The 26994-nt window shown below is 47.9% G+C and overlaps 12 protein-coding genes; 3 read left to right on the top strand and 9 right to left on the bottom strand.

Annotated features, from left to right (window-relative positions):
* Positions 1–999: 999 nt before the first annotated feature.
* Positions 1000–2325, bottom strand: FFUJ_12850 (probable PGU1-Endo-polygalacturonase; the record flags this gene model as incomplete). XM_023582504.1 has 5 exons in its annotated part: positions 1000–1290; positions 1338–1794; positions 1845–1993; positions 2043–2207; positions 2263–2325. 5 exons carry the CDS (start codon positions 2323–2325, stop codon positions 1000–1002), a joined length of 1125 nt encoding a protein of 374 aa, XP_023435030.1.
* Positions 2326–3142: 817 nt separating this feature from the next.
* Positions 3143–3838, bottom strand: FFUJ_12849 (uncharacterized protein; the record flags this gene model as incomplete). The annotated part of the gene is made up of 1 exon (XM_023582503.1): positions 3143–3838. The coding sequence occupies one exon, from the start codon at positions 3836–3838 to the stop codon at positions 3143–3145; it is 696 nt and encodes a 231-aa protein (XP_023435029.1).
* Positions 3839–6098: 2260 nt separating this feature from the next.
* On the top strand, positions 6099–6731 carry FFUJ_12848 (uncharacterized protein; the record flags this gene model as incomplete). The annotated part of the gene is made up of 1 exon (XM_023582502.1): positions 6099–6731. The coding sequence occupies one exon, from the start codon at positions 6099–6101 to the stop codon at positions 6729–6731; it is 633 nt and encodes a 210-aa protein (XP_023435028.1).
* Positions 6732–7529: 798 nt separating this feature from the next.
* On the top strand, positions 7530–9284 carry FFUJ_12847 (related to pisatin demethylase (cytochrome P450); the record flags this gene model as incomplete). XM_023582501.1 has 4 exons in its annotated part: positions 7530–7737; positions 7893–8565; positions 8613–9096; positions 9162–9284. 4 exons carry the CDS (start codon positions 7530–7532, stop codon positions 9282–9284), a joined length of 1488 nt encoding a protein of 495 aa, XP_023435027.1.
* A 517-nt stretch (positions 9285–9801) lies between these two features.
* On the bottom strand, positions 9802–11258 carry FFUJ_12846 (uncharacterized protein; the record flags this gene model as incomplete). XM_023582500.1 has 5 exons in its annotated part: positions 9802–9945; positions 10002–10082; positions 10140–10392; positions 10444–10700; positions 10752–11258. 5 exons carry the CDS (start codon positions 11256–11258, stop codon positions 9802–9804), a joined length of 1242 nt encoding a protein of 413 aa, XP_023435026.1.
* A 387-nt stretch (positions 11259–11645) lies between these two features.
* Positions 11646–13484, bottom strand: FFUJ_12845 (uncharacterized protein; the record flags this gene model as incomplete). The annotated part of the gene is made up of 1 exon (XM_023582499.1): positions 11646–13484. The coding sequence occupies one exon, from the start codon at positions 13482–13484 to the stop codon at positions 11646–11648; it is 1839 nt and encodes a 612-aa protein (XP_023435025.1).
* A 651-nt stretch (positions 13485–14135) lies between these two features.
* FFUJ_12844 (uncharacterized protein) lies at positions 14136–15085 on the bottom strand (the record flags this gene model as incomplete). XM_023582498.1 has 2 exons in its annotated part: positions 14136–14734; positions 14788–15085. 2 exons carry the CDS (start codon positions 15083–15085, stop codon positions 14136–14138), a joined length of 897 nt encoding a protein of 298 aa, XP_023435024.1.
* A 678-nt stretch (positions 15086–15763) lies between these two features.
* FFUJ_12843 (uncharacterized protein) lies at positions 15764–17680 on the top strand (the record flags this gene model as incomplete). XM_023582497.1 has 3 exons in its annotated part: positions 15764–16574; positions 16626–17362; positions 17420–17680. 3 exons carry the CDS (start codon positions 15764–15766, stop codon positions 17678–17680), a joined length of 1809 nt encoding a protein of 602 aa, XP_023435023.1.
* An 86-nt stretch (positions 17681–17766) lies between these two features.
* Positions 17767–18100, bottom strand: FFUJ_12842 (uncharacterized protein; the record flags this gene model as incomplete). XM_023582496.1 has 2 exons in its annotated part: positions 17767–17926; positions 17991–18100. 2 exons carry the CDS (start codon positions 18098–18100, stop codon positions 17767–17769), a joined length of 270 nt encoding a protein of 89 aa, XP_023435022.1.
* A 665-nt stretch (positions 18101–18765) lies between these two features.
* FFUJ_12841 (uncharacterized protein) lies at positions 18766–19830 on the bottom strand (the record flags this gene model as incomplete). XM_023582495.1 has 4 exons in its annotated part: positions 18766–19007; positions 19108–19391; positions 19441–19670; positions 19726–19830. The coding sequence occupies 4 exons, from the start codon at positions 19828–19830 to the stop codon at positions 18766–18768; spliced, it is 861 nt and encodes a 286-aa protein (XP_023435021.1).
* A 423-nt stretch (positions 19831–20253) lies between these two features.
* FFUJ_12840 (probable endoglucanase IV precursor) lies at positions 20254–21027 on the bottom strand (the record flags this gene model as incomplete). The annotated part of the gene is made up of 1 exon (XM_023582493.1): positions 20254–21027. One exon carries the CDS (start codon positions 21025–21027, stop codon positions 20254–20256), a length of 774 nt encoding a protein of 257 aa, XP_023435020.1.
* Positions 21028–21762: 735 nt separating this feature from the next.
* Positions 21763–26763, bottom strand: FFUJ_12839 (related to ankyrin 3; the record flags this gene model as incomplete). XM_023582492.1 has 4 exons in its annotated part: positions 21763–23579; positions 23633–23677; positions 23734–25493; positions 25541–26763. 4 exons carry the CDS (start codon positions 26761–26763, stop codon positions 21763–21765), a joined length of 4845 nt encoding a protein of 1614 aa, XP_023435019.1.
* Between the last annotated feature and the right edge of the window lie 231 nt (positions 26764–26994).

Raw genomic sequence — 26994 nt, 5'->3', positions numbered from 1 at the left:
GAAAAACGCGCTCGCCGTGTTATGAAGGAGTATATAAAGGCCAATGAAGTCCCAGATCTGACCAGCACCATCAGACACCACAGTCAAGCCCAACAGCAAGAACAACCCTACCCTCACCAACATCAACAGAGCTCTATTCATTACAGAATCGCCATTACCTCCCATCTCAACATGCTTCTACCTCCAGGATTCATGGTCGGGGCCTTCAACTATCGCAAGACCCCCGCTTTCATCGTAATGACTTTTCTGACTTTTCAGGTACGTTCGTTTCTTCGCGAGCGGCAGGGTGATTGGTGTGAGGCTATGCTGGAGCTACTTTTTGGCGAGGGTCAAGCTGCCAGTATCCTGTCATGTCTTCTTTGGCTGCTCACTGATGCGACTCTCTGTATTCTCATCTGTGTTCTCTTTTTAAATGGCCTTTGGACACTTATGGTCTTTGGACTCTATGGTGGTCGCTTTACTACCCCGGCTCTAATTTCATTCTTATCCTTCCTGCGTGAAGTCATACCAGATATTCTGACATGGATCATTGGTCTTTCAGAAGGTTACCTTGCCATGATCGAAAGGCTTATTTCTTCTGAAGAACCGTCGAATAGAGCGTGTTCATGGTTAACTTGATTGTTCTCAGTATCGATCTGCTAAGCAGAAAGCAAATTTCAAGACTTGTGGAGCTTGTCACTTGAGCTCTGAACATCTTGCATTGCTTTTGAATAGCATCAACAGTTAATACATATTGTTGATGCTATTTAATCTTATCCACAGGCAAATACAATACAGATATGATAATGGATACTAATTCCTTTTAAACGAATCACAGTTCGGTGACTATGTGTCAGAGCAAATGAAATAAGTCGATAGATAAATATATTACTCAAATAAACGTCCGATTACTATCAGACAAACATCACTGTAGACCTGCAGCCCGATACAGCAACAGTAACACACTATATGGCTGGAGTCAAGCTTAGTGACAACCCGTGATAAACTTCCCACTTAGACCTAGCTAGGGCAAGTGTTGGTAGGATAGTTGCAGCTGCTAGTCTTTCCACCGCCAGTGATAGCGTTTCCTGAGAAGGTGAATCCAGAGCAGCTACCATCACCACAGAGGATATACCAATTCTGGGCAGAGCTAGCCACAGTGCCAGTGACCTTGGTGAACTTGATGTTGCTGATCTTGACGCCGTTGGTGGGTTTTCCAGTAGGGCCGCCGTTGAGATAGTCCTGCTGGACATCGACACCGTACTTGCTGATGTTGGTAAGAGCGATGTTTTGGTAGGTAACGTTGTTGATCTAATGGTCAGTTAGTTTACAGATGTGTTGCCTTGTTGTTTACTTACTGTTCCAGTTGTGCCAGAGTTGGACTTGATGCGGCATCCATTCTCGCTGTTCACAATCTGCGAGTTCAAGAACTGAACACCATCAACGACGTTATTGCTCTTGCCGCCAACAGATCCTATACTAAGACCGTGGCCGCCGGAGCAATACATGTTTGAAACGATAATGTTGGTACCCGAAGTAACAGCAACACAATCATCCTGGTTATAAACATAGTTATTATCCAGCGTAACGTGGTCACTGGACGAGATGTCGAAACCGTCGCTGTTGTGCGCAGCGGGCAAGCCACCGCTCTTGGCATTAGGCTTGTCGCCAGCTCTGTTATCAAGGATGAGCCCTGAGATGGTCAAATCCGAACTGCCTGTGATATCGAAGCAGTGAACGGGCCAGTTCTGTATGTTTAGGTTTGTGATCTTTGAGTTGCCGGTGGTCTTCTTGACAACGATGAAGTGGTCGGGCCTTTACATGGTTAGTACAGCCTCTGCAGCAGGTAGTTTTGGGGGAAATACTTTGGGTTGTCCTGGTTGTTTGAACCTTGGCCATCCCAGTACGCCTGGCCGTTGCCATCAATGACATGGCCGGATGCACCAGTGATGGTGATTCCGCTTCCACTGATGACGATGGGATCAAAGTCGTTGTCAGCAGTGGTGGCAAAAGTCTATCACATTCAGCTTCAGCACATTAGATAGAAAAGGAAAGTAACTTACGGTCTTGCCCTCGAAGGTAACGGTCGTGCCAGCCTTGAGCTTCGATAGATCGAGTTGTTTGCCAGTAGGGACTTGGAATCCGGCGAGCACGATGTTTGTGCAGGATGAGACGGCGGTGGCGAGGCCGGAGTAGTCAGTCACGGTGCAGGCATCTCGTTCCTGGAGCTGGAGTTCATGCTATTAGTGGTTGAATGATCATTGAAACATCCTCTTTTCTTACAGAGCTTGAAGGCAGGGCCCAGGCGGCTGGGAGTAAAGCCGCAATAGCGATGTTTCGAACCATTGTGATATTCGTGTAAGATCAAGTCAAGAGGAAGTGATGAGATGCTGAAGTGCTTGGCGATACTAAAATCTATTTCAGTCTGGCATAACATGATGTTTTATAGATCATCATCTATTCTAATCAATTACAATCATACTCTCGGATCCCATTGAAGGAATATTCAAATTCCGTCTCGTCGTTCCAGAACATAGTCATTTACATTCCACTCATCAACCCCCTACTCAATATGTCCAAATCGGCATCGGCACTTCTGGGTATACGGCACGCTCGAAACATGCAAGTCCCGCTATAATGGGGAATTCTCCACGTCGGAAATATTTACCGGCATGGTTGTCGAACGAGTTCTCGGCAGTACGGCACTTGAAGGTTGGTATGCTGTTGTGTGATTCGTGGGATAATGGAGGGAATTGCCTAAACGGGTTAAAGTGTTTCGCCAAGGAGCCATTGCCTACCCTCAAATTTGCTGTAAGTGACTCGTGTTTCTCGGAATGATTCGATGCATTAGCGGCTGTTTCTGAGATCAGTTGGTCTATGTCCGCTATATTGCGGTTTTGGGTCAAGCTGGTCCCTGTTATTCGGCGGTTCGGTCTCTTGCATTCCCAGTTGTCATGAAACTCGAAACATGGAAGCAATCCCTTAAAGTCCGCGTAATGTCTGTTCTTGTCTTTCGTGTTACAATCGATGACCTCTTCCAGATCTAACAGCCAGTTGTTCCGTATTCCTACACTGACTCTAAGTACGCGATTAAATAATTCCTCATCAGACATGGCATCTCCGACATACGCGCCATACCAACTGTTGAGAACAAAAGGGTGTCCTAGTCAGACTCATCCGTCCAGTGACAGACCGGTACGATGGGCGATGCACCGTCCTCGGGTTCCTCGCATGGACGGCGTGGGGTGTTGGTCTGGGTGGCACGGGTTGAAAATGCCACACCGCGACGAGGTCCTGACGATCGCGGCCCATCTGACTCTCCCTGTGATACCATTTGGAGATTCTCAACACGCTGCTCTAGCTGTTCGATATGCTGGAGTCGAGATAGCGGAGGCGAGTCTCGCAGCACGCTTCCAGAAGTCGGCGCAAGGGCCTGTCCTCGCTGAGAAAGGAAACTGTTGGCAAAGTCTAAGGTGGTAATTTCATCGTTGCTGGGATTGCGTCGTGTAAGGCGTCGAGTAGATGATAGATAGTGTTCGAAGCTTTCTGCCCGCTGATGACTGCTTGCAGCTGGGCGACGTCGTTGAATTCTGTTGGAGGTTATAGATTGAGAGACTTGTTGTCTTAGGTGGTGAGGTGGTGTAGCGAAGCGTCCACTGAAGGGGAGGATTGAAGAAGAAGAGGCTGGTGGACGACGAGCGCGACTGGAGCGCGGTTTGAAAGGTCTCTCAAGTGTTGCAGTAGGAGAATTGGCCTCACCGTCGGACTCATCTGGTGTCTTGGGGTAGTCTGGGATGGTTTGGGCGGTGGATGGTGGAGTTTCGGGGTACGACGGCATCTCGGTGTCTGAACCTGACATGATTACCGACTTCAGTCTGGCAGACTTTAGGTCAAGACTTAAATGATATAGTGAGTGGATTGTTGCGTTATAGTAAGTCGAAAGATCCTGCTTCCGCAAGGCTGTTGACTCACATGCCCTTCAAGTTGGCCAGAAATGAGAGAAAGAAGGGAACTCGAGAAAGTTCTCACTGACGGGAGCTCGAAAACCCCCTCCATCTTAGAAATTAAGCGGGTGAGAAGAACACCTGTGTTGTTTCCTCTTCTCTCGTCTCTGGGCTAGGCCGTCCGCCCTGTAGAAGTGATATATCATCGCGGCCAAGCCACTTTCTATCTACGTCAGAATCTAGTTCCTCTGTATCAAGGGTATCAAGGCTAGAGCTACTATACAGAAAGGGAATTACGCCATGATGTTACAGATCAACCTTTCGGCTACTTAGCGAATTGGAGCCCAACGTAGAACGCCCTAAGTCAAGCAGTTTGACAACGTCAATTCGCTGTCTTAATTTCTTCCCGCACTTGGTGTTTGGGATGATCGCTCTGCCCCTGTCGCTAGACTCACCGAAATCATTCTTCTTTCTTGACCGAACTTGTTGTGGAGACAGAAAACGCTTCTTCGATGCTGGAAGCTACTTTGATGCTTCTCTTTCCTGTCATGGGACCTCGCAATACGAGAACAGCATTTTGGCACCGCTGTCCTTACCGTCGCGGAACTCATCTCAAGCCGTCTCTGTCAGATATCAATCTGACAGCGGAGTCGGTGAGCCAATAAGTGCTACCAGTACCAGGTCCGAAATGTGGCATAGCCGGAAAGGCAAAGCTCATGGCTCAGATTAGGAACGGGAACATGTTGTTGTGTCCCGGATCGAAACGGAAGTCGTGTATTCACCGCTGTACATACAAGTACTTCAAATTATATTGTCACCCTATTCACAGCATGTTACTCTCATGTAGCCCTGATTAGCTGGGGAAATGGCAGGGAGTTGGCCTGTTCGTGAGGCTAAGCGAAGTTACTAGTACCACGGTACTCAGCCACTGAGAGAGGCACTTTTGCTCATCAGTCTTGGCAATTGACCATGCTGATAGTACATGACCTTGTTGGGGATGCTGGTAAGGTAAATCTCATGACCGTCTTGTTATCACGCCGTTCCGCTATGAGTTCCTGTCTGGCACAGGACTTTACTGGCTATAGATCGTCTTTGCTCTCACCGACGATGGGAAACAATCAGACAGAGAACTTTCGGCTGAAAGCTGTGAGTTCATAGCCGACGCCACTAATTTTCAGCCACTAAAATGTCACCCAACGAGCTGAACAGTCGCTCGCCCAAGATGTCAGGCCCTTGAGCAGCTTCCAACAGATTCTTTGCACTACGGTCACAACTCCAGAGGCAACCCCACCCTTGATTCAACGAACCCTTACCGCAATCTAAATGCATAGAGATTGCTTTTCAGGTGTTTTCCAAGAACAGTTTCTGGGCACAGTGGTTTCCACTTTACCATCCATTATCGACTAAGTGGAAGACATTTCGTGTAAAACTTGAACTAAGCCAGAGTGATATCTCTGCAATGTTCAGCATTCTCAGCAGACATTTGGACTTAACTACTCATCTGCGATAATCATCGAGACTTATAGCTGCATTATGTAAGTGGGCAAGTTTTCGTTGTTCGGGCAGGCCTCACTTTCAAGGTTGAAGGCCTAGAGCTAGCTTTTCTGAGTAGAAAACCAGGGCTTAGGCCAAGCCTGTAGTTCAGCCCCCGCCCGCTTAAATGTGCGAACAAAGAATACAGAACACTTCATGATTTCTTGTTTATGATTAGGTTTATCTCTTGAATTTTGGTAATCGTAGAACATCAAACAGCATCTATCTATCTTATGGTGAACAAGTGTCTGTGGAAATGAACGCATGGTGAACAGGCCCATGTAAACAGTAAGCAACCAAAAAGAGTACAATACGGTAATTATCGAGCAAGCAACACACTATTCTTTCTAGGGAGCAATTGATGCTTACGCAGCGGGCTCCGTGAACACACATGGAGTACATGGGCTCTAGATGGAATCTGAACATCGGAAGCAGGATATTTTGCATTCCTATTAGAACAGTCTTGTTTAGGTTTCAGGGTATAAATAAACCGCTAACTATGGCCAATATCCAAATATCAAGACTTCCCAAAGGTAAGAACGGTTCGAACATTGAGGCACAGTTTCACTCAAACACAAACAATTCGGAAACAAGTACTAACACTTCAGGCATACTGATACTGCAAAGAAATCATAGATCAAAATGGAAGACCTTAATAACAGTAACTCAAACAGGAATTCGGAGCTCATTCGGCAAGGTATTATTCAATGTCTCACCCTAGAAGCAGAGTGCAAGGCCCTAAAAGAGAGTCTTGTAGAAAGCCAAGACTATTCTCAGCGGCTGGAAGGTGAGAATGAAGAATTGAGATTCCGCATTTTAGAAATGATGGAGGATCAAGCTGAAATGAGAGCGGAGCAAGAGGGACTGATGAAGATACTGGGGGAGAAGGACTCTCTTATCGAGAGCTACAGTGCCTTGGTGTCAACGACATTGGACAGAACCGTGCATCGAGAGCGACAGGACATGAGAGATATTGAGGCCAAGGCGCTCTCGACCCTGGAGCAAGATCTCAATGTTGAAATGAGCAAGATGGCTATTGAGCACGCGGGGTCAAGTGACTCTGAAAGAAGCCAGCTTCCAGCCAAAAGACCCGGACTTGTCCGCCAGGGTGCTCTAAGACGTCGACAAGACGGTAGAGAAACAGTTCCGAGACTTTTGAGACAAGACGCGGAAATGCATAAGCATGAGGACGGTCAGAAATCACCTGAGGGTGATAGCCTACTGGAAATAGCACGGGAGGTAACGGTTCAGAAGCTGAGAATGGCAAACCAGTAGTCAGTAGCTACAACAAACGTGCGGCGGGTAGGCAGATGAGCTTTTCTAAAAATTGTACTATTATTCATTTATAGAAACGTTGCGAAATGAAATTATGCCGAGTATATGTAGGAAGTTGTGAAGTACAGATGATTTGTCCTTGAGAGCTTACAGGTGAAGTTTTCTAATTAGGCGTATAAAGAACAGAGTTTTTTGTCTTGGGATGGTGAGCATTATTCAAGAGCTGTATGTTGTTAGTTATTCTTTCTGATTTCCTTTGTGTCACACATTCTCTTGTTCTCATCTCAAGCCGTCAAATGATAAGCGAACTAGCATTGTATTTTTATTTCATCATACTGGTAAATATGAAAGGATATATATGATGATATGTAAAACTATTCAACTATCATTCCTCAATCTCTCCTGTACATAATTTGTATAACAGATCGGAGAGTACTTTACTTCTAGATGTTCTTTATCTTACTCTATTGAACGCAATTCCTTCCGCTATCAGTGCCCTATCGGCGTGGAGAGGTATACACAGTTAATATTCAATGGCTTATCATTGGTGCAAACCATGTTTCTTCAAAACTGCAACGGGCAAAGATCATCGCCATCATGCCACTGAAAAGTCTGTGCACCGCATTCGGGCATTTCCAAATCAGAGGCAACTGTAACATTACACGGCCTGTGGACCAGAACCCTGGCGAACCTGGATATATCAAGAAGCGGGGTAGAAAAGAGGCCAGAAGTCGCTGTGAGGAGGCATTTTAACTCATCCAAATTCTGATTAGTATCTTTGAGGATACTTACTCTGCTATGGGACTTATTCAGCTCGATTGTGACGCTGCGGCTCTTATCGGAGTTGCTGTCATCTTCGGATATGTTGTCTCAACGATTCGTCGATGGGCCCGCTTGCGCCATTTCAAAGGCCCTGAGATTGCGGGCTTCAGTCAGTTATGGCTGATCTCACGAGTCGGTGGTGGTCGAACCCATCTTGATCTTTGGGAAGCTTGCAAGAAATATGGTGAGTACAGCAAATGTGGCGTCTTAGTCTTTTCATCATCAGCTCTTTTGGTCAGGCAGGTCCTAACCGTCACTACTCGAGCCTTTTGCATATCAAGCCACTCTATTTGCTCCATCTCCCAATGTTATGATGTGCCAATTGACATGAGTGGACAGGCGATATCGCTCGCGTGGGACCCAACGACCTCATCACGTCCGACCCAGATCTGATGAGACACATGCTCAATGTGCGCACTCGATACAAACGCTCGAGCTGGTACGACGCCATGCGCCTTGATCCAACAAAAGATAATGTCCTGTCCCAACGCAACGATGATCTGCACGCTAGCACTCGTTCAAAAATGGCTGCAGCATATTCCGGTAAAGAAGTTGACAACATCGAAACTACCGTTGATGAGAACGTCGAACGTTTACTCGAGTTGCTCGATACGGAGTACATCGCCAAAGGAAGGCCATTTGACTTTGGATATAAAGCTCAATATTTCACCCTCGATGTCATTTCTGCTTTAGCCTTTGGTGAGGCGTTTGGGGATTTGGAGACTGACTCGGATGTGAATGGGTACATCACTGCAATGGAAGAGAGTATGCCGACGATCATAACTACCACTGTGATGCCCTGGATGATCAAACTGCTGCAGCTCCCTATCTTCAGAAGTATGCTACCATCGGACAAGGACAAAGCTGGTGTTGGTAGAGTCATGGCGATCGCCAAGAAGGTCGCGGCCGAACGCTTTGGCCCAAACCCCAAGGTTCAGAGAGATATGATTGGCTCCATTGTTTCGAGGGGACTGCTTCAGCATGAGGTTGAATCAGAGATTCTGATGCAAATGTGAGTCAATGCTTCACTTTTTCAACAGGGAGCTGATACTCGATAAGTCTAGCAGGCGCTGACACCACTGCCACGGCCATCCGAGCAACTCTACTCTACATCATCTCTAATCCTCGCGTGGTTAACGCAATGAGAGCAGAGATTGACAACGCCAAATTAAGTCTCCCCGTTGTCACTGACAGCGAAGCACGCGCAATGCCATATATTCAAGCCGTTATCAAAGAGGGTCTTCGAATCCACCCGCCAGTCGTCGGTCTCATGAGCAAGGAAGTTCCTCAAGGTGGGGATACCTTCAAGGGGCAATATCTACCGCAAGGGACCAAGATCGGTTATTGTGCATGGGGCATATTCCGCCGAACTGATATTTGGGGTGAAGACTCTGATGAGTTTCGTCCTGAACGATGGCTGGATTGCTCTGAAGATAAACTTCGTCTTATGGAAGGGACTCTAGAACTTGTTTTTGGATATGGGCGGTGGCAATGCCTTGGGAAGAATATCGCGCTTATGGAGCTAAATAAGGTTTTTGTTGAGGTAAGTTCAAAGCGAACTCACGCACTATGTTTTCGGTCCATTTACTAACGGAGGGGCATATCTAGCTGATCCGGCGTTTTGATCTTGCTGTTGTTGATCCGATCACACCATGGCGGTCCATCAATGCTGGTGTCTTCCTGCAATCAGAATACTGGATCAAGGGATATAGACGAGCAGGCCCTTCCTAACGGGGCTCCAACTCTTTGAAACAATGACACACATTGATCTCTGCTGTTTTAGGATGTTCCAGGGTTTTACGCAAGGGACTTAAGGTAGCCACCATGGGCACTATGGCAGAAGAGTATAGAAGATCTGAATTATGTCAGAAAGAGAATAAAAGAGAACGTTAACGAAATGATCTAAGTTCAGGATCTGGTCGCGAAAAAGGCGACAATGTACCTTCTCCTTTATACACATACCGTATACAAATTAACCCTCATCTCAACATCCAAGGTCTATCATCAAACCGTCATCCAAGAGTCCTATTCTCTATTAATGACCCAAGTGTTATTTCCAAGTCGCAATAGAGCACCAAGTGCATAGGGGGGATGAAGTGTCTCGTTTCTTGAGCTGCCCAGTGGTCAGCAGTGTTGACAACCGTACAAGAAAGACAGCTGACGGTCAGGGTAGGAGTGTGCTCATGTTGAAGACACAAGAATTTCATGAGCCGTACAAGCGACGGTCTCAAGAAGTGGTTGGCGCTGGCTAGGGGTTAAGCACAAACTCCGTGTACCAAGGCCAGAAGACTTGAGACGACCAGGTTCTCAACCGCTGGATGCCGGCGATGATTCGGAAGGTTGTAGATAGCTTCCCAGTCGAGCCAAAAGGTCGGTCAGTCTTCCAAAGGATCTACAAGATTAGCGACACGTCCAAACAGGATACACTAAGACACAGAGGGCACTCACAGTCTTTCCACCAACATAAGTAAACGCCACGAATCGCCACTGATGTCCCTCGACGATGATACCAGGGATAAAGGACAGATTCTTCACATTATCGCCAACGAGATTTTCCAGGTGCTTCCATTGAGCTGCATGCTATACCCCCAAGTGAAGTTGTGCCTTTTGCACGTCCTGGCCGCTGCGCTTGGTCTCGATGCTGAAGGAGATGGGTGTGACCTTGCGATAGCCAGTATGGTTGATGGACTCCTCTGCAAAGTTGGCGCGATACTTATCGATAATGGCTCTGGCGTTCGGATGGGCTTTGTCGTTGTCGGGGTTGATGTAAGCGACGTAGTTGACCTTTTTGCCAGGGGCAGCTTTGATCTTGTACTCAGGAAAGATGGTGGCGGTGGTGCTGTGCATGAATATTAGCTGGAGAGGAGTGAAAGTGTTGTGGAAGACATACCAGGTCAGGAAGCCATCGAGCTGCGGAGGGCAAGGATATTTTCCGTAGAAGGCGGTGTTGAGGAGGGGAGTGTGAACATGATTGTTCCAGGTATGCTCGTCCAGGAGATCTTCCTTACAGGTATTGGCGCTGGCCACGATTGCAATGATGTCGTAAAGGTTGACTTCGCGATGAGAGTCCGAGTACTTCGCCCCATTCTTGTCGAACATGCCGGTAGTGAAATCGCCATCATCAATGGTCTTGCCACACATCTCAGCCTATCAATTATCAATGAAGGAAAATAGTTGCGCTGAATGCATTGCACTTACTTGGAAATACTCGGGGACAACGCCGTGTCCATCCGCGATACTCTCCATCTCCTTCTCAAGTTGCACCAGAGACTTCGGGCCCAATGGATCCGATGCCTTGAGCGGTTTCTGCATGAGCCCATTGGGTGTGACCGAAAGCTTGGACATAACCTTCTTAGGCGACAACTGCTTCACCGTACCGCTGCTCCTTTGGGAAGAGCCAGTGGCGGTGACTGATCGATCAGGTCGTGAAATCTCATCGTTGTCGTCCTCAACAATGATCTCACTCGCGCCAATCCCATCGCTGTCTGTCTGCGCAGCAAGGAAAGGCACGACACCGAGCTTGCGCTTCTTCACGGGTGTGCCATCTATGGTTGAGGCGGCACCGCGGTCGAGGGAGAGCGGCGGCGAGATGGGGAGATTGGCGTCGGAGAGGGAGCGTTTCTTGGAAATGGACTGTGCCGAGGAAGAGAAATGAGGAGGGAGGTCGTTGAGCCAGAAAAGGATGTGTTGATTGATGCTATTCATGATGCATGCGGGAGAGAAATGTGATATCGTGATAAGTGCTGCTGAAATGGATCTGAAGCTGAGGCGAAAGTGGAGTCAGTTGGTTAATGTGATTTAGGGTAGCTTTGGTAGAACAATCTTCTATTTATAAACTCTTATTATTATTAATAACCTATATTATAGTAATAACTAATATTATATTCTATTAAACATTTTAGTAAATAAAGATAAAAAATCTTACAATACTTTTTAAAAGAGGTTTAAATTATTTTAAGGTATGTAACTCTCTAAAGTATTATCATTATATTTAATTTTACAGACTGTTAAATACAATCAGGTTATATTATAACAGTTTTAACATAACTCTTTAATTTATACTACATATAGTATAGAGATTCTAAACCATTATCAAGCCGACCTTGTGGTGGCATTGTGCTCAGCCTCGAGTAGCAATAAAAAGCCAATATAATTGCGCAAAAAGATCGCCGCCACATTGCTTGCTTGTTCTTTCGACGCATCCTTAAGGAAAGGAACAAGATAATCTACCGCCCAGAATAGGTAAAGACTAGTGGATGCATATGTTTCTAGACGCTCGCATCGCACAATCGCTTCGGCCAGGTCCATCATCATCTGGACGAGCGACATAAGCATAACCATATCGGCATCCTCGCCCTGTACCATTTGTAGTGTCTTCAATCTAGCAGCTCCCGCTGAAGCAACTTGTTCAGCCAGCTGTCTCACGTACGCAGCAGCTGGGAGATCTTGGAGAGAAAAGGCTTTCTGGGACAGTCCTGCTAAATACTTAGCCAGGCGTGACGCAATTTCATTCTCCCGCATCTCGCCAATGCGCTTACGACAGAGCTTGCGAATTTCTTCATGACCATCTTCGTACAAAATCAACTGTAGCAAACCATGCTTGTCATACATCATGGCTGACACGATGGCCTGGATGAGGAATCCATCTTCAAGACCCAGAGCCTCAGAGACAAACACATCATAACTGAACTTGACGTGTGAGGCTAGAGGAGCTGAGACCACAACATCCCGCCAGGCATGTAGCTGTTCTTCCGAAAGGCTCATACCGGACGTAGGGACAAGTTTGGAAATCCCAGTCGCGTTGTCTATCTCAGCCAGCTTGGACTCGACTCGTCCCGCTTCCGATAGCAGCACTAAGAGAAATGCTTCGTCAGAGTTTGAGTCTTGATGGCCAGTCAGGAACTCAACGAGTGTTTTCGGCTTGGAGTCGCCGTCCGATTCTCGGAGAAGTGCCCCGGGGTTATCCCTGGCAAGATGGAAAGCAGCAGACATGCAGCTTCGGGCATCTCCGTACTCATTCCGGTAGCGATGATGCACCAAACCCCCTGCCGAGAAGAGCATGGATAGGGGCTGTTCCGGGTGCTCGACCTCTATTACGGTAGGACCTTGGCCAATCGCCTGTTTCTGAAAGTCAAAGAGGCCATCGATGGCCTCTTGCGTACCAAACAGGTTATGCTTTTCAGTCGAGAAGGGCGTGCCGCATGCATCGAGATGGATCTCGCGATTGCCGCGATGGGTCCCCGGGAGAAAGGTAAAGTTCTGGCCCGACGGACCTGCGACTTGGCCCTGCTTCCATACCAGGAGAATCTTGTACTCGTCCTTGAATGGGGTGTTGTCCACGTGAAGCATGTTGTCTTGTGCATTAGCAGACAACGGCTCGGTATTTTTGCCTCGCATGTCGATGATGCGGATAGCACCACCCATCTGGTAGGCGATCAAGGATATGAGCAAGGGGTGAACAAAGGCGTCATTATACTGTGCATTCTTGATAAAGGAGGGACTGTCGGACAAGTTGACGTAAGAATGAAGAAAGTTTTGACTTCCTGTCTTCTTTTGGATCGTCTCGTAGTCCTCAATCAGCTTTTGAAACTTGGACACATCGATGAGGCCACCAAATAAAGCACAGCCTTCGGTTTCGACGAGTTCAGCTAGTTTGAGAAACCGAGTCTTTGTATCTGGGTCCGCCCAATGCTGTTGAAGTCCGCTCAGCATACGCTTACGGAAGTTATCCTTCGCTTGCTGGCTGGGGCCTCTACGGTATTTGACGGTGTTGAAATGGAGTGCTGGAACACCGACGACGCCACTGGCGCGTTGTTTCAAAATTTCTCTCCGTTGGTCGGCGGTCAGCTCCGAGAACAAGGAAGACTGCTTCGCCTTTTGCCCTGCGGCGCCAGGAATCTGGAAAGGAGCTGGGGCAAGTAAGGAGGTCATATTGAAGAGATGGATTCGTGTACTTTCGATGTGATGAACGAGATGAGAAGTAATGGGATTTATCATGCTATACAGACTTGTCGCCAACAATCCTCTACTTATAGCTATCTTCTGACCTTAGGCCGACGCTCCCACAAGCAAGCTATGTGATGGTTTGAAAGTAGAAAGTCTAGGGTGTGCATGTACGTGCACCCCATCAGCAATTCCACACCCCGAGCAGAGCCTCAAGATGCATGGTGATGGGATGTCAGTTGAATGCAGGATGCAATGCAAATGCCTTTTTGCGGAGTTGCAAGCGTGTAATGTGATTTACAACTGCATTATCCCCTCACGGGATTCCCATCCTTGTCGTGTACCCAATAATGCCACCAATCAGCATCGCATTTCTAGCAATGAGGCTGACAGGCTTGACACCCAGGGACTTCTGTTTGTCCACGTATCAATCACATGGATTTCGAGATAAGGCGCGCTGTCAGCGTGAGCACTCGGCCAACACGATAGCCTAAGATAAGTTCTCCAGCTTATCATTTGATCACATTTATCACATGGGCGTCGATAAGTCTCACTTATGGGTGAGCGCATGGGTGAAACCAGGATCGCCCCCAAGATGCCCTGTAGTGGTCGGTTTGCTAGATGCGTCACTGGCTCATCTTACGGCTCCGACTCCAAGTCTAATGATTGTCCTCCCCCGTACCAGATGGTTCCTGCACGAATGTCGAGGCTCCGCCGGCCATCAATAACCCAACTTCCTGAATCCGGCGGTACAGATCCCTCGTGGGGCCAGTACTTTTGCGCCAGCATTTCATTGATTTCTTCGATTCCCGTCACCCAAAAAGCCATTGCCTCCTGGCTGGGATTCCCGTTTCTGCTATGATCTTCCTGTGTGATAAACCTGGCCAACGTGATATGACAGGCCGTGGCACCTTTCTGAGTCTCTGCATCTACTCCTTTCTCACTACACAGAGCAAAAATGTCGCGTCGAAGATGGAGATATGTGTAGTCTGTAGTCTTTGTTCGGCTGTCTTGCGTTTCCTCGTCGGCGGCGGGTACAAACGAAAGTGCTACTCCCCCTTCGTTGAAGGATAGTTTGGGCTTCACAAGCCGGATTTGCTGCCCATGAAATATGCTGGCAAGCTTTTTGAGGCAGGGTTTAAATTTTATAGTCTTGTCCACGAGCTCTTTTGGAGTAATAGAGAGTGCCACTACAATGACAGTCATGTGCAGACAGTCTTGCGGCGTCAACCAGAGATCTATCGCTTCTGTTAGACAAGCCCAGAATAATTGTGCCCGATCGGTGCTATACTTGGACTCAGCCTCTTTAACATTAATTGGCATTGCAACGCGATATCTTTGACTTGGAAGCTCGGTCTCGCCCAGATGCACAAGCAGTTCCTCGGGTCTTGGTATTTGGGGTTTTTCAAGGTATTGACGAGGATCTCATCTACGTTGACACCTTGGAATTCCTCGCCAAGGAGCTTCTCCTTAGCCTCATTATTCCTGTCATTTCTTTCCTCTTCAAAAAGAGCTTGTATTCGAGTCGGGTTGCCAGCGAGACTGTCGATAATCTTGTCATATGGATTGAGACTAGCGGGACGACTCATTGGGGGTAGCCAATGCCGTGTCTGGACATGTGTCGGGAAGGATGCAATGGAAATCTGACAATCAAGGCGCAGGTTGCGAACCACGACGGATGCCTTTATCTGTTTTTGCACGCCATGCTTGAAAACATGTCCTGTCAATTATCCAATCCCAGCCTACCACGTCTATGGTCCCACTTCCCCGCTCATGCTGGCTCTGCTTGTGCCACGTCATGTATTTCTTAAGGGAACATGACGCACCGTTATCATGTCACTGCGCCTCTCCACGCTGCAGCATCACAACCCTGCATTGAACAGTGGCCTCAGAATTTTCGATATTGAAGTGGAGGATTGAAACTCAATTTACCCTGTTATGTCTACTGTCCGCCAGTCGTCTCTCGAATTAAGGATATAATGTGCTTGCATTCAGACTGCCTTGCGCAGTACCTACATGCAGTCCCCGAAAACGAGGCGGATTGCAGGCAAGCAGGTGACCTAAATATGCCCTGCTGACAATAATGTTGCATCATATAGTGGTTGATCTGATGCTGCAAAAGCGGCATGTGATTCGGCCACATTGCAGAGTAAACGAAAAACACAAGTTTGATCGCGACTTCCCATTAACACGGCTGTCATTTCGACATTCGAATTCACTATTCTTCTTCTTTGGATCTTGTCCATCTTAGGGATCTGGCTGGCAATATGGCTGCCGCTGGCGAAGGCGACTTCTCAAGGCTCGAGGCAGGCTTCGCCGAGCTCAAAGTGGAACGTCGACGTGTGTCTCTCGAACAAGTAACGAACAGGCACGCCAACGATGCAGAACAAAATGTGGCGAATGACCTAGATATCAACTACAATGTCACTGCCGACGTCTTGCCACCAAACCTCTACCCTTCTTTGCAGTCTATCTTTCCAGCTTTACAGTACAGTGCATACATGGGCAACCCAAACAACTTTTCGAGCACCACCGCTATCGAATGTTTTGATCAGTCGGATCATAACGCGACCTTTCACACACTAAACAGCCAGAGTCTAGAAAGGCTGTTGGCTACTATCAACCAGGATAACAAGGAAGATAGCGAAGACGACAAGCATGGCATCAAGGAGGACAAATCCCAGAGCCATATGACAACAGCGACTCAGCCAGATCGGGCGACTGAAATACAATCACAACATCCGAGCGCGGCAGTACAATCACCCGCCGGGTCCGCGCTCACTCCTCCACAGGAAGCCGATCAAACACCTGGAGCTACTGAAGTTTCTGGTCCTACGACGAGTCAAACACCACAGTCAGCCACCAGCGGGCGTCTGCTGGTTTTCTTTGTCCCCTTAACCACCAAAAAGGGAGCTACGTTTGGATCTCAAGTAGCCCTGGAAAGTGCCACAACACAGATGCTCTTTAATGCCCTTGGTGCGAACCCAGAATTCCTCCCGAATCTCCTCGGACGGCCCGACTACTGGTCTCCTCGAAGCCGATGGCAGTGTAATATAAACAACGAACTTGAAATGTCCGGTATGTAACTTCTCATCACTCGGCCCAGCCAACAGAGCTAATAAGATGCAGATTATTTCTGCCAACATCCTCGCTGGAATACACAACGTCAAGGCTTGCCTCTATCAGTGTACATGATCCGGCGTGTAAACCTAGCCCTCACCGCGTACATTATCTCTCACTCAACTAGCGACACTAGTATCCATGCGCTGAAACAAATTCTCAAAGTCGGCATCAGTCACTTCGGCATGACGAGTCACGTTTCAAACTACCTTACCAACCCTTTTGAGATTGCCGTTTTACTATCATCCTTATCACTTGAAGCATCCAAATTTTACCTGGCACGATTCCGTCGGTATATGTGGCAGCAAGTCAATAAAGTCGACGATCATCTTGCCGGGCTCGAGACCAGCGACCGTGGGAAGCTGACTGAGCTTACAAAGTCTCTCCAGATCATCTCGCAGCAGGCAGATTCGCAGCTACTTAGCATCGACGTCGCAATTATCACGGCGACAGGTATCCGCGACGCACAAGCCAAGCTGCAAAACTATCTCTCCACGCCAATCTTGTTTCGGCAGCCGGCGGAAGACGCTATCAACTATGTGATTGACTCCATGAAGAAGCATAAGATGCTCTTCTTGAATTATAAGGGAAGGAAAGACAGCACTATGGGCCTAGTGTATAACCTCGTTACGCAGAGCGATGCCGCCAATAATATTCAATTGGCCCGTAGTATGAAGCGCGATAGCACTAGTATGAGCGCCATCGCTTGTCTGACTATGATTTTCCTGCCTGGTACCTTTACCTCTGTAAGTTCTCACTTGTGTCGTGAGCAATTAAAGGACAAGCTAATTGGCACCATCTAGAGTATTCTGAGTGCCGGCATATTTTCTGCCCGTGAGCATGCCAATGGCTTCGACACCTCTAGCCTATGGTGGCTCTGGGTTATCCTAACTATCCCACTCACAGGCATCGTCCTCGGTGCTTGGTGGACATACAGACGCAGATCTGAGCGCCGTAAGCATGATGTAGATAACAACGATAGGCGGGCGAAATGCCGGACCACCTGGTCCATATTATCTTCAATCGAGAAAGTTGCTTCACTCATGAGGAGGAAGGAAACATAGATAAACAGACATGGTATGAGATTAAGCTTTGAGACTGATAATTCTGGTTGAATTTTAAGCGCCAGATTATAGTCTAGCTCCGCGATTCAGGTGTGAAGAAGAATCTGTGGCACGAGAGGATGAAGAGCACGAGGCCGGTGATGGTGAAGTGAAAGGCTGCGAAGGAGAGTTGTGCGTGCTTGAGGTTTAAGGGAGTTTTTAGAGAGGACAGCTTTGATGGTAGAGATCATACCGAAGTTCGTCTCACTACTTCACCGCGGTCAGCCGGTGATCCTGCATGAAGACAATAGTCCAACACGACGTTACCTACTCGCACGAGATGCCATTGATGCCTTTGATAACATTCTTCACAAAGGCGAGATCGGCCAAATCTACAACATCGGGTCCAGCGACGAGATCTCCAATCTCGAGCACTGCCATATTATTCTCAACGAGATGAGTATTAGCGTCTAAGATACGCTGTGGGTTACCAAGCTCAAGATGCTAGGTTGGACGCAAAAGACAGGCTTTGATGAGGGGCTGAAGACGACGATTGATTGGTATAAGCGCTATGGTGATACATGGGGGGATGATATTTCTCCAGTGTTGACACCATTTCCTCAGGCTTCGAACAAACAACAGGGGGAACAGACGGAGATGCTGACAAGTCTCCTGAGGTTTAATACTTAATCTTGTTTACTTGACTGATGTTGTGAGGACCAATTGGCGAGTTGCTTTATGGGAATCAATGAATGGTCAGGTTTCATCATCATTCTACCGTAGCTTTATCATCATTTAAACAGACCTGATAGTAACAGCACAGCGTGGCACATTTATTCTAAAGCACGCAGTCATATTCCACTCTGCACCAAGCTTTCCCCTCCTCTTCCACACACGCTCCAAAATCACAAGCGCCGTATCACGCATCCGAAACACTGCTGTGACCCAGACATCGCTACCAGATCCCTGGATCTTTTCTCGTGGCTAACGTCAGGAGATGGCTGGAATCACTGGATCAAAAGACGCTCTGATTAATACGCAGAGACTGTGTCTTGTGACTGCTATGTCGCTCGTCAAGTCTCGTCTTATTTACTAGATCCAGTACATCACCGCCACATTTCCATTACATCTTCAACCTTCAGCGGCTGGATGCTTGGGAATACATTGTTCAGAGCCTTGTCCGTCGGCATGTCATACTTGCCCTCCAAGACATAGAGTCCCCAGAGTGACATGAGACCTTCCAGCACCTTCTGAGGAAGATCGGCTGCGTTCCTGTTGAAAGGGAGTTCAGTAACCTCTCCCTTATTCAGTTTCTTGGGAGGATCATAGTAAACATCGAACTTGGAGCCTATTATCTTGTCAGCCTTGATACCGGTAGTGTTGGGTGAATGTCTTGCCTGTAGCATCCTCTGCCTGCTTTAGGACCTTATTCCACGTCGTCTTTTCACCATAACAATACATCAATTGCTCCCACTTGGGCAGATCCAGGGCTGCAACCACAAACTTGGCGACGTCAAAGGTATACGTGAACGTCATTGGTTCATTTCCTGTCCCCGGAATTCCAGCCTTCTTATTCGCGATATCGATAGCCCACGCAACCTTCTGCATATAAGATTTGAACGTCGGCGGACCGTAATAATCAAGAAAGAACCCGTTGTCGAAACGGGTCCATTCCAGGTCTGTCGTGCGCAGTTCCGTCAAGGTGCGTCCTCGAGCTTGTCCAACTGGTGTCCTGGCCTAGGTCAGCATGGTTGTACAGAAATTGGGAGGAGAAGGCGTACTCGTCGGCATATTGGATGCCCCATGCGCTTGCAATAAACCGTTTGGGGATTTCAGCTTTGGCTGTCGCTTTGACGAGGTTGCTCTCTGCCTCGGAGGAAGCTGGATCGAAGACGCGCAGGGCTGAGATAACAGTGTGAACATTGTTGTCGTCGAGGGCCTTTGCCATTGCGTCGACGTCACTGTAGTCAAGGGTGACAAAGGTATCGGTCGCGTGAGGTGCATCGGGGATCTAGATGCTGTCAGACGGTTGTTTCTAGGTCTGTAGTTGTCGTTAGACATCTCACCTTGCGAGTCAGAATAACCATCTTATGGTGAGGGTTTGGGCGAAGTGTGTCGACGATAGCGCCGCCTATGCCACCAGTTCCCCCAGCGACAGCAACAACAACCATTTTGAGTCTCGGGGTTATGAGGGGGTGGATAAAAGGGAAGTTGTGTTTATGCTGTTGTGTTTGGCGAGTAGGAAATTGTCTTGGAGAGAAATGCTGAGACCAGCCAGCTTTATACCCAAGAGTTCGTCTAGTCTTTCAGACCATTTGTAACCCCGAATACATGTTACGGATGACATGGACCAATAGCCTCTGATTCGGGGTCCGAAACTATCCATAAATAAGTGTCCTTGAATCGAACTAAGCATCAATTCAGAGAGCGCGCGCTTTCCTAATCGGGTAACGCGTGGGGTTACAGCGATTATCACGCGGACAGACAGAGTCTTGATTAAATTAATGATCCATTGCTGGGTCACGATGCGCAAATCGAGCTACAAAGCTTGGCTGACAAATGCTGATTTACTGACTATTTACATATCAACAGCCCTAAAACTTTACCACCGGAGGTCCCGGGATGATGTACTTCGCATCACTCCACTCATCCACAAAAACATTATGAAGCAACCCCGGGTCCTTCGAAGAGTAAAGATCCGTCGCAGACACGCCTTCAGGCTGTGCAGTGCCATCTCCCTTGACAACCAGGTTGATACACTGAGGATACATCTGAGTCGACCCTTCTGCACCTCCCGCATGTAGGGCAATAATCTCATGTCTGAGGACATAACTTCCCGGAGCCAGCTTAGCCGGGATCGTTATGTTCCATGAAAGGTCGTCGTCGCGAAGTTTATTATTCGCCCAGTAACCCGGCTGACCAGGCACAGTTCCTCTCGTTAACTGCCCCAACTCATCAATCTTGAAGAACTTCAACTTGGTCTTGTCCACAGTGGTGCAGTCGTCATTTGGACAGCGCGCCATGTAATCCAGAACTGGTCCCCAGTGGGCTTCAGGCCAGTCCGACCAGCGAACCTTGATGGTCGTGCCAGCAGTGACGTCGGCTGTCAGCTGCCCATTGGTAGCGTTGAGGTGGCAGATGATATCTGGAGACGCCAGTGCACTCGCGGTGGACGTGACGAAGCCGTTGTCTTTAGCGCCATTTGACCAGGTGATACTCTCTGGCTGGGTTACGTAGGGAACTTTGGTGGGATCGTGGCCGTAGTAGCTTTTGTCGTTGATGAAGACCTCAGATACATGGCCGTGAGCCGAAACCTTGGATGCGAAGAGAGCGCTGAGGGTTGCGAAACGAACTGCCGTGGACACCATTTTGTCTTGATATTGGGGAATGGCAGTGAATTAATTCATCAGAGACAAATCAACTTGATCAAGTCGGTTCTCCTTGTTGCTATCAGTGGATGGCTGTCTTAAATAGCCCTCTAGCTGTTATTAGCCATAATAGGCAAAATGACCAGTAACTGATTGTTTCATTCGGTCGACCATGTTCCGTATAGCTCTTTTTGAACCCAAATGGTGCTTTTTCTTTTGGGGTCTCCCCCGAGCAGCCATTTTGAGAAACAAGGTAGAATTTTGAGAAGTCTTCATAACTGTTGTCCAGCACTGTCCTAACTGGAAATTGGATAACATTTCCTCTATTCTACAGCCCAATGATTTCCAAACTCCCTTATCTAGGAACCTTTGCAGTACACAACATCATGGCAACACGTCCACCATCACGATATGGCATTATTGCCGTGCAGCACCAATCTTCCCTCATTGTTTCTAGTGTAATTGGTTGTAGCTTCGTGGCAAGGCGAGAAAGGTTGAGGTCTAGGTCTTTAATGTAAACTGTTCTGTGCCGTGTTCGTTCCGAGCTGTCGATAGGATGTTTGCTACGATGAATATGCAGGTCCGTGGCAACTCAGTTGATAAGTGATGATGTCGAACGGAATGATAAACGAATAATACGAGCAAACTTATTAACGACTGCTTCTCTACAAATCCCAAGCAGATGTTGAAAGAAATTGTCCAAACTCCCACCTTCGTTACACCCTAGAGAGCTAACTACAATTGATCGACAGTTTCCCCGCCGTATGGCTCTCCCGAAGCCTTGGCCTCCCTCAACTTATCATAGCGGGACTGCAGCCGCCTTATTGATGCTGATAGCTGCCGGTCGGGGTTCTCCTCTGATACCACAACCGCCTGGACTGCAGCGACTTGTTCGAACAGTGTAGTTGCCTCTTTGATGCTTCCGTTAGCTTCATATACCGTTGCAAGCTCATACTGTGATTCCAGCCTATCTAGGTGACCCTCTGGCAATACCTTTGCCTGAGCTACCACCACATGCTCAAGCAGTGCAATTGCCTCTTCTATTATTCCATCATCTTTGTATGCCTTTGCAAGCTCTCGCAGTGATGCCAGCAGATCTGGGTGATCTTCTGCTAATATCTCCCCTTGGACGGCAACCACATGTTGAAGCAGCTTAATTGCCTGTTTGGTCTGACCATTAGATCCATATGCCTTTGCAAGCTCTCGCTGTGATGCCAGCCGATCTAGGTGATTCTCTGGCAAGAATGTCATCTGGACCTCGACCACAGACTCAAAGATATGCACTGCCTGTCTTGCTTGTCCGTCAACCATCAAACATTGACCAACCTTTTTTCCGAGTCGGCATCTGTCTCCAACATCGGCACCATCCGTCTTTGTTAGGAGTCTTAGTGCATGTGGCATATATTGTCGCCATAACTCACGATACTCCCGGTAAGCAAATGGAAAGACCTCAGCAACATGTGCAAATGCCATCTTTCGTGTTGCTGTCTCAAGTCCCTCTTGTTCATTCCATTTCTGTAGTGCAAGATGCACTAAACTATGCATGTCCAACGTCTCACCAACTTTTTGCGCACTTAAGAAGCTGTATCGGCATAGTATACCAATAGCACGAGTCATCTTTTGTTGAGAGCTTAGAGGCGGTAATAAGGCACATGGTATGGCCTTCGGTTCAAGGTGGGCCGCGGCAGAGAGAAGTATTGCAGCGTCGTCATGTAGATGTCGGATTTGCTGAAAGGACACAATCCAAGTGGTCATAACGGCGCCTTGGGAAGGGTCGCAGTGGGTGCTATTATGCACGCTATAACTCAGCAGTTCTACCATTTCCTCGTCAGTATTTTGGAGGAGGTTGAGATATTCGCTGACCGAAACCTCATTGACTTTCATGTACGCCGAGGCTTGAGTGATTGCGAGCGGCATATAGGCAAGTTTATGTAATATCTCGTCAATGACTGGCGAGTCCTGCATCTGATCCTTTTCCATCAAAGAACTTTGCAAGAGCGCTTTGGCATCTCGGTCATCCATTCCTTGCATCTTTATAACGTTTTTCTGCGCCACGCTAATAGCAACTTCATGAGATCGAGTTATAAACAGAACAGAGCCGTGCTCGCAACCTGGTATGAATTGTTCGATACCCCCGGCGGTGTCAGCAGTTCCATAGAGGCACTCCATGTTGTCGGCATTGTCGACGATCAGAAACCACCTTCCAGCCTCTTTTGAGCTCAGGATCTTCTTGAATGTGTCTTTAGGATCTTCCTGGCCATTTAACTCGATCCCAAATTCCCTAATCATTTTGGTGCAGGCGTGTTCAAAACTAGCAATACTCAGTGCAGGCATCCATATAACAGAATAGTGGCGACCGTTTTGTTCTTCCCTTTTCACACGATGTGCAAGTTCAATGGCGATCTGTGTCTTGCCTAATCCGCCCAAACCGAAAAGAGCGACTCGTTGGCCATAGGGATCAGCAAATAGAAGCCGCTGAAGGTCAGAGATCACCCCTTCACGACCTGTAAAGTTCTTGTTCCTCGAAAACGGAAGGTAATGAGTCCTCAATCCTGTCACAGGTCAGTCAGGAGGGGGTACTAATTTCTGTTGTGGCGATACTAACTAGCTGATATATTTTGTTGTTTTGACAGTGGGATTACTGTTTGACCTAGAGCCCAATGTTAGCAGTATTCGTCTTTTGGGGTGTTTACCTGGTAGCTTTACCATGAGAGGCTTGATGCGACGGGTTCCAAAAGCTAAGGAAAGCCTTCGCACAAGCTGCAGCCGTGGCTGCTGCATATCGTTGCCAGGCCTTGGTCTTATGGCTATCAGCATAGTCACAGCCGCCTTTTATAATGATATATGGGAACGTATCCCAGATACCAGCCCCTTCCATCTCAAAGGCAATGACATTTTCCTTCGAGGCGATGAGGTCACGATCCTTACCAGACTTTATAACTGTATTTATAGATGCCATCAAACCAAAGTGTACAGCAGGCTTCGGAGGCACATCTGTTCTTAATAGTCGGCTTCGCGAAACCAGGTCACCTTTACATTTAGCCTGCTGACATGACTTCTGATCATCTGCATGACGATATGTAGCCTGAAAGAGTTTATCTTCCGCAACTCCAGGATATTCAGCATGAAGTTCTGGATCCTGACGGAGAACATCCAGAAAGCTTTCGATCTTAGCGCTTAATTGACGGCGGTGTCGGATACCTCGCAGCTTTGTCAAGATTCCCTGAATCTCCAGGTTGGGTCTGCCGGGGATGTCTGGCAAAATAAGCTTACGCACCAGGGGCTCGGGAAACTGTCGGCCAAGGTCATACTGGATGACCCCATTGCTGATGATGACGTCACCTAGGACGATCTCGTCCTTAGTGCTGGTAAAAGGAACGACACCACAGATGCCGACAACGAGAGCAAGCTTGATGCTTGGAAAGCTCTTCCCACAGTTGGCAGCGACGGTAGCGGCATTGACCTTGCCCATTCCTGGCATGTATGCGAGGACAACATTAAAACGACCGATCACGCCCGTTGAGTATGCATTTGGGTCGCCGGGCTCTTTATCGAAAGGTGGGCCGTCGTCTTCCCAGTGGTGATCGAATAAAGCTTCAATGACATCTGCTTCCAGGGTCAATGCACAAATGATAGCTATCTCGAAGCCGCGGCGGTCACTAGGACGAGGCGGATGAGACTGTGTAGTAGTAGCAGAGTCGGTGCCGCTTGCCGCAAGCTCATCCACCGTTCCATTGGTGCTGATATCTACTCCGATAAGTATGGCGTGGCGGACGTGATTTAAAAGGGGTTTCTGAGGGTACGAAGCCTCAGACCACTTACCACTGGGAATGTGAGATCCTCGTTCCGCATGAGATGAGTACTTTGATATTTCAGCAAAGTATTCATGGGGTATATGCATAGGATCTTGAATCGGGGATCGAGGTGGTCGAGGAAGAAGTTGAAATCCTCTAACGTCCAGATCTCGGATCTCCTCTATATTTAACTTTTCAACGGTCCCAGTAAGCCACTCTTCAACATTTGGAACCGATATGGTGGTAGAATCAGTTCCCTGGAGAGATAAGGATTTAGCCCACGGTAAGGAATTGATGGAGAATTCGTGGATACAGCTGCCTATATGCTCAAGACTCGTCATGGCGTCTGGCAAAACTTCCTCTCCTTCTGGCCAGAGACAGAGCGGGCAATGCGATATGCTTGGTGGTGTAATGTTACGGCAGAAAGCCTGGAGGTCCGCGATCTCATCTTCGGATATTGTGCTTCCATGGATCAAGTGGTTATGTTCGGCTAGCTCTTTCGCCGTGGAGAAAACTGTTCCGGAGCAGGCTTGGCATTCCCAGTACTCACCCTCCCCGTGCGATTCGAGGACATGATTACGCCAGGCTGTGCGTGAGATATATAAGACCTCTGGCCTTTCACAGTCAGAAAATGGACATGTGTATGGACACAAATCCTCCGTAAGATGTTTTCTAGATCGTTATTAGTGTATCTGCTATCTGGTTTTATTGTAACATACCTCCACCTCGACGACTCATGAAACATCTCTGGAAGTGTCTGATAGCAACAGGGACACTTGAACCCTCTCATAAAGTTTGAAACTGGGGGTGGAGAGGGGTATTCAAATTTTCGAATGCTCGTTGACATAACACTGGTAGCAGGTTCAGAAGGTCTTGCTAAGTTCAGAATACTGCCCTCCACCGCGGAAGCTGTAGTCTCGCTCGTAGTTCGGGCTTCGTGCACTTCTGAAGAGCCCGTAGGCGTGGCTGAGCCCATAGGTGCCATCGTTGGCTTATCCAGGTCCTGGCTCAAAGGATCACGAGTCATTGTGCTTTGGTATTGCGTTGGTCCCGGGGCTGATAACACAGATTTTGTGATGATGGGTTGCGCTACCTGTTGACCTAGGTCTAACTGGTGTCTTCTAGCGTAGTTAAATCTGTGTCGACGTCGCAGGTTCGCAATGATGAGATGGTTCTGCGGCGCAGTGACCTCTCTAAGCGCATTTGCGTGATGCATTCTATCACAAGAGGTCAGGCCTTGATCGAAATCATTATCTTGTCGCCTTTTCCCAGTGTTTCGGAGCACAATAGACTCGAGATATGTTCGTAAATTCGCGTCTTGCTTCGGATTGAAAGTCTTGTCGGCTTTCTGTAATCTTGCGGCAGTTCCCGATTTTCGAATGGCAAATCCCAGCATGATAAGCTGGTCTATTAAATCATCAATATCGTCCATAAACCTTTTGAGATTTGTTTCATGATCACAGTAAGCCGACTGGTCCTCTGTAAACGAGTCGCTGGAGGAGTCTGAAACCATCCCAATGTCGTGGCCCAACTCCATGAACCAAGACTCTGCATTTGAAGCAGATTCTGAGTCAACGACAAGGGACATGTCCACGGGTGTCGTAGAGGTGTCCTCGTCTCTTGATGTATCGATTTTGGCGCTGTTCAAATCCATGGCATGTATGCGGCAGACCTCAATTAACGTTTTAAGGGTCAGTAGTAGTTCGGATAGAACAAGCCGTGCTTTTGGCTGAAACTCCAATCGACGGTCAAGGGATGCCTTCGGCCTGGCCAATGCACCAACACCAGAGGCCCAGAGATTCATGTCCGCCAGGCGATTCTCTGCCCAGCCCCCTTTCATCAGTGGTTTGACGGATAGACAAGCCTCGAGACTAGAGATACATGCCACCGTCGCAGTATGGATATTCCCAATACCAGTCGCTTGAGATTTGGATGAAGCCATGGTGAATAATCAACAACTTGTAATCCTAACAGAAGGAGAGAATACATCTACTGTGACTGTGCGGTACCTATGCATTTATGGTGTCAGGAGCTCTCATGCTCATATGGTGATGCTGATTTGAGTTTATGTCTCTGTCGTAAAAGGAAGAGGTGAAAAGAGAGGCTTGAAGGAGAAACGATGATAAGCGGGGTAAGTACTTACGACATGCTAGAAGTGGGACCGCCTTTGCTT

The sequence above is a fragment of the Fusarium fujikuroi genome, chromosome FFUJ_chr08 (genome assembly GCF_900079805.1).
Source record: "Fusarium fujikuroi IMI 58289 draft genome, chromosome FFUJ_chr08".
Taxonomy (NCBI): Eukaryota; Fungi; Ascomycota; class Sordariomycetes; order Hypocreales; family Nectriaceae; genus Fusarium; species Fusarium fujikuroi.
This window is presented reverse-complemented; position numbering and strand designations above follow the sequence as displayed.